The sequence below is a fragment of the Nicotiana sylvestris genome, chromosome 3, assembly GCF_000393655.2.
Source record: "Nicotiana sylvestris chromosome 3, ASM39365v2, whole genome shotgun sequence".
NCBI lineage: Eukaryota > Viridiplantae > Streptophyta > Magnoliopsida > Solanales > Solanaceae > Nicotiana > Nicotiana sylvestris.
In genome coordinates this window covers 83,345,589-83,351,551 of record NC_091059.1, presented here as the reverse complement: position 1 = coordinate 83,351,551, position 5,963 = coordinate 83,345,589, and the positions used below count along the sequence as shown (strand labels likewise).

Sequence of the window (5,963 nt, the reverse complement as noted above, 5' to 3'; positions counted from 1 at the left end):
AGTGTTGGCCGGTTAAGAACTCCCATATCCAGAGGATGAAAGTAGCAGAGATGAGGATGTTGAGGTGGATGTGCGACACACTAGGATAGACAAGATTAGGAATGAAAATATTCGGAAGAAGGTGGGCGTGGCACCCGTGGATGACAAGATGCGGGAAGCGAGGCTCAGATGGTTCGGGCATGTGCGGAGGAGAAGCCTTGATGCTCCGGTGAGGAGGTGTGAGCGGTTGGCCGTGGTGGGTACGAGAAGAGGTAGAGGGAGGCCTAAGAAGTATTGGGGAGAGGTGATCAGGCAGGACATGGTACGACTGCAGATTTCTGAGGACATGACACTTGATAGGAAGGTTTGGAGGTCAAACATTAGGGTTGTAGGTTAGGGGGTAGTAGAGCTTTGCGTACTTCAAACCGGGGGTGAGGCGGGGTTGGATTAGGGTTGATCTTAGATAGCTTGCAGTTTATGTTGAATCCACACTATCCTTGCTGTTTATCTTAGCCCCGGGCCTTAGTTACTGGTTACTGTTATTGCATGTCATTTATCTTTTGGTTGTTATGCTTCTATTACCATTATGGTTTCTACTGGAGTTACTAATGAATTGTCTCCTTCTCTTTTTCTTTTTTCTGAGCCGAGGGTTTATCGGAAACAGCCTCTCTGCCCTATCAGGGTAGGGATAAGGTCTGCGTACACATTACCTTCCCCAGACCCCACTTTGTGAGATTTTACTGGATAGTTGTTGTTGTTGTTGACTGGTCTTTCTCTTAAGCTGTAAATTTTAGTTGAGCCACATGCATATCTTATTATCAAACTATTGATTATGACTTCACTACTTTTCATTTCATCCAGATGATGTGAACAAAATACATTCAAGAAATTAATCAACCTCTCTTTTCTGAAAATGTGCATTACACTCTCCAATTGTAACCAAAAATAAATTGGGCATTATAAGCTTATATAATTCTTCTTTTTCTTGCATCATTAAGTTCAAAGAATAATTTGATCTAATATAAGCAACTAGACATGCTTTTCTTCCCTGTCTTCTACCAAAATGGATGATGATTGATGGCTATGTTTTAGACTTCTATCAGTTATTAACCAAATGAGCTAATGTTGTCATGGCATGTGATTGGCCAGAGATAATTCCAGCAGTTGATGGATTTTGTGCTAAGATAATTGAGTATCCATCATCAATATTCTCCATCCCTTGTGCCACTAGTTGCCATACTAAGCTCCCTCCCATAGTTCCACCTGATTTTGCATAATTATAAATGTTTCTGTATACACTACTCATGTATGTATCTCTTGCATTTAGATTGAATCCTGGATCTTTGCTTGACTTTCCAAATTCAGCAAGGACTAATGGCTTCTTTAGTATTGTGCTTGAATCTTGCCAATGACTTGTTATCCACCTTTGCATGAATGCCATTTGAGCATTATCATTTTGTCCCGACAACCTGCGACAACAAACCTTGTATCATATTTCAAAGGATTTAAATTATACACACTGATAATATAACTTTTTTTATACAACTAGAGCATTTTAACTATTGTGTTCTACCTGACATGCCTTATTTTCTAGGTTACTAATTTTACTTTTTGTGAAAATTTATATTAAGTCATCTTTTAAGTAACCTAATAGTGTATGGAATCTTTCACTCTGTCAGTGTATAAAAATTATTTCATCTATTCCATCTTATATTACACTTTCCTTTTTCGTCTTTTTTATATGAAAAATCAGATTTATATATTTAAAAAAATAATTTAACATTAAACTTCATATTTTACCCTTAGTATCATAATTTTAGAGCCATAGAAATGTCACAGCTTGTTTAAGATCACATATTCTAGCTAAAAAGCTTTTTTTTTTATCCGACAAACATGTTCACACAATCTGAAAAGGAGGGAATAAAATCTAATATATATATATATATATATATATATATATTTCTTTGTCGAAATTTGAGGTCTAGCAGAATTGCTTAATTACCATTGGTCAGTATATGCATGAATAGTGGCAAAATCAATCTCTTTGATGAGATGGCTACTAATGAAGTCTGTTCCAACTTGGTAACCGGGATTAAATTGCTTCTTTTCAGGCATTGAATCACCGTAAAATCCCTCCATTCCTATCTCCAGTAAATGCTTCCTGTCTATTGATTTCACAAAAGTTGCCATTTCTTGAATCCATGCCTGTAAAATTTGCACAATATTAGAAGCCAAAAGACGTCATATTTGGAAATAACAAAGTATTTCTTCCCTATGTTTTTACTCACATTTACTATTTTCCCAGAATAATCAGCTTTACAACGAGGCTCATTCATAAGTTCCCATGCCATTATAGTTGAATCATCCCTATAAGCCATTCCAGTGATAGTATTCAACCTTGTTACAACTTTCTGCGCAACAAAATCACAGAATTATTAGTAATTACTTGGCTCCAATTGAGAGACAAACAGCCAAAAATAATTAAAAAAAATATATTGTCATACCCTAACATGATTCTTGTAATAATCTTTGAGCACCGGATGAGTGTAGAAATCATCTTCACTGTTAATCCGGACTCCTGCATTTCGTGCCCATTGAGCATATTGAGCTCTCCCTCCAAAATCATTATAGTTGTTGACGAAGCTCAATATTAAGCGAATCCCATATTTCCTTGCTTCAGTGATCACAAAATCCAATCCCTGAATTTCATTAAAGTATCTCCATTTATGTGTAAAACTATACATAAAATAAAAAGAAGAAACTTATCCTATTAAAATAATGAGTTTAATTTAGTCAAAATCTTACTATCAGGTCACTTGAAAGAGAATTGCCGGTATACATTAATAGTCCATGACAAGTGGGATTCTAACTTGGAGTGGTTATGCTACAACATGTTAAAATAACTTATAGTATATTTTTTTATCTTCTTTCAATTTATATAAGTTAAATCCTAAAATATTTACCTGAAAAACACGTTCATCATAAACACCAGGTGATATTTGTAATGCTGTATCTCCTCCATCACTGAAAGCCCAAGTTCGACAAACAGAAAGGCGAGCAGCAGAGGCTTCTTGAAATACCTCAGAAACTTTGTACCTTTCACTAGGATCAGATGCTACATGCATAAGCCAATAGGAGTTGAAACCATTGAATAGAAAAGGTGATCTATTTAGTACAAAATGTGCACCATTTGTTCTAACAAATCCTCCACTAGTTTTTCCTGGAACTCTAGCTTCACAAGCAAGAACTAGGAAGAATAATAAGGCAAAGAAAGAGCTTGTCATCCTAGTAAAATAAGCCATTTGATATAACGGTGTTGATGGTTTGTTTGATAGAAAAGAAAGAGGTGAGTTGCTATAGAGATGTTATTAGGGCTATTTATAGTTTCACGGAGTCGAAGGAACTTACCAAAAATAGAAGATAAATTTATATAACTGGCAAGAATATTAGGAAGATTTTCGGGGTGAAGCTGATAAGACGTTTTACTAAATTTGGAAAATATGAAAACTTTATTTTAAAAGTTTAATCAAAGTAGACACAGGAAGCAAAGGTAAAAGCTGAATCTTCAGTTGAAGGAAATTAAACAAGAATGAAGTAATTGGAACAAGAAAAAGAAAAAGGTGCTAAAATGTGATTGACGTCCTTCATATGCTTATCCATGTGGATTGTTTTAGATATTAGTATAAGTTTATAGGAACTTGAAGATCTCACAAAAAAACTTATATTCCTTTTTGTCAGTTTTGATAAAAGTGACATATTTTATGTTAAAAATAATTTAACTTTAAACTTCTCTTTTATCCTTAGTATAATATTGTAATTTTACAGTCAAAGAAATGTCCTAACTTATAGTATTGGACTATATATTCCAAAAATCTTTTTTTCTTTGTTAAACTCTGCGTTTAATCAAAATATCAAATATTACATAGATAGAAAACTTGTATAAACCCACATGTAAAAGCTTTCAGGCCCACAGTTTGGAATGTTTTAAAGAGGAAATGCATGTGAATCTATCGAGAAGAAGGGGAAAGTGAATGAGCTAAGGAAGTTGAGAGAAATTAAGTTAGTTGGAAAACAGAAATAAGGAGTTCTACTTCTAACTGAAACTCCACGGAATCTGCATGACATTTTAGGGGAAAAAGGAAGCAAGAGAATATGGCTGCTAAAAGTGATGAAAATGGCTGATGGTTGCATTCCATGTGGTTTAGCTACATTTGCTGACATTAACTTTTAATAATTAAAGTTTCTTTGGAATTTGAACTTCCAAGATTCTATTGCTAGTAGCAAGTCATAAAGTAGGTTTATGAGGAAAACTTTCAGTTAATTCAGATATGGTCAAAATTGGACTCTTCATGACAGAAAAGGGAGTGAAGAGTTAGGGTGTGTTTGGTATAGAGGGAAAATGCTTTCCTTAGAAAAATGTTTTATTGGAAAATAAGTAATTTTCTTACTTATTTTTCGGTTTCTGGTTAGGTAGCAGAAAATATTTTTGAAAAATATATAATTTAGGCAAATACTATATGAGACGAAATGGGTAATGGGGGGAGGGTGATAGGAGGATCTAGGCAAATGGAGGAAGATTTTGTCTTGTATATTTGCAGTGTGTTTATATGAAAGTTTGTTGGTTGGTGGGGTGGGGTGAGGTGGGAGGGGTAGGGGAGAATGTGGCTTTCTTTGGTAATGGAGGATTTAAATATGTTGCCTGGGCAAGAGGGTAGAGGGTTGGGATGGAGGTGGGGAATATAATGAGGAAGGTTGATATAGAGTTTTGAAAAGTATTTTTTCATTCTTTTGGTAGGGAAATTATTTTCTAAACATACCCTTAATCATAACAGGGTAATTAGCTTTTTCTCAAAGTACATTTGATTTTTTTACTCCCTATATTTTAATTTATCCGGTGGTTGTTAATCCAATACGAAATTAAAGAAAGAAAAAAAGACATATAAACTTGTGTTTTAAAACATCTCATAATGTTTATGTGGTTACAAAAGTATATCATTAAGAATAAAATAAGAAACTAAAATTAAATTATTATCTAAAATGGAGAGATTTCTGCTTGGAAAAGATTCATAATTTCCCAGCAATAATTACATTTTATCATCTCCAACCAAAATCCAATTCGAGGTATGTTTGTGCAGATGACTTTCCTCCTTAATTTTAGATATAAACCCTAAATTAGTTGCTTGGAATTCAAATTTCTATTTGCCCTTATATTTTATGGGCCGAATCACATGTTTTTCGGCTCTTTTTATGAAAATTTCTTTTTCATAAAGTTAATGCACCTAAACACACGTATTTTGTATCTTATCTATAGCAAGTAAAATGATATGCGAATATATATTATATACTTTACACATATATATAGCAATTAAATTTTTTTTACTAAATTACTGCTTAGGGTTTGTCTTCAATACATTATATATATAATATATATTAATTATTCAAGACGAAAATGTGCATTCCTTTTTAGATGCATTTTTTCCCCCATATTTCGACTACAATCTCCATCTTCTGATTTGTACTATGGAATTCATCAGGTTCTGCATGTATTTAATCAACTGCAATTTCAGTTTTTTATAATCTAGATTGAAATATATTACTTATTCTAAAATGAAAAGGTACATTCTTTTTTATTTGTTTATCTGTCAACAAAGTAAAGAAGTGTTCGCCAAGCCTTAAACTAAATACTTTTTTCTAAAGTAGAAAAGAATTTTTATATACTTGAAATCATTTGTATTTTTTTTTGAAATAATTTTTTCATGGGCAAGAAATATTTTGGATATATTAAACTATAAAATATCTAAGATTAGTGTCATATGAACAATAATTACATAAAATCTGCATTATGTGTTATTTGGGAAAGGCAGACATTCAAATATTATATTTTACTCATTGGTGCTTGATTGTTTAATATAATCTGTGACAACACTCTACAATTGAGAATTTCCCTGATTCAATATTATTTATGAATTATTTGTTTCTGGGGC

At 33.0% G+C, this 5,963-nt stretch overlaps 1 protein-coding gene across 1 annotated transcript; it reads right to left on the bottom strand.

Annotated features, from left to right (window-relative positions):
* Positions 1-912: 912 nt before the first annotated feature.
* Positions 913-3,413, bottom strand: LOC104215270 (mannan endo-1,4-beta-mannosidase 5-like). The gene is made up of 5 exons (XM_009765030.2): positions 2,943-3,413; positions 2,484-2,678; positions 2,268-2,390; positions 1,982-2,184; positions 913-1,448 (listed from the first exon to the last, which is right to left on the bottom strand). Exons 1-5 carry the CDS (start codon positions 3,279-3,281, stop codon positions 1,079-1,081), a joined length of 1,230 nt encoding a protein of 409 aa, XP_009763332.1. The 5' UTR covers positions 3,282-3,413; the 3' UTR covers positions 913-1,078.
* Positions 3,414-5,963: the final 2,550 nt, after the last annotated feature.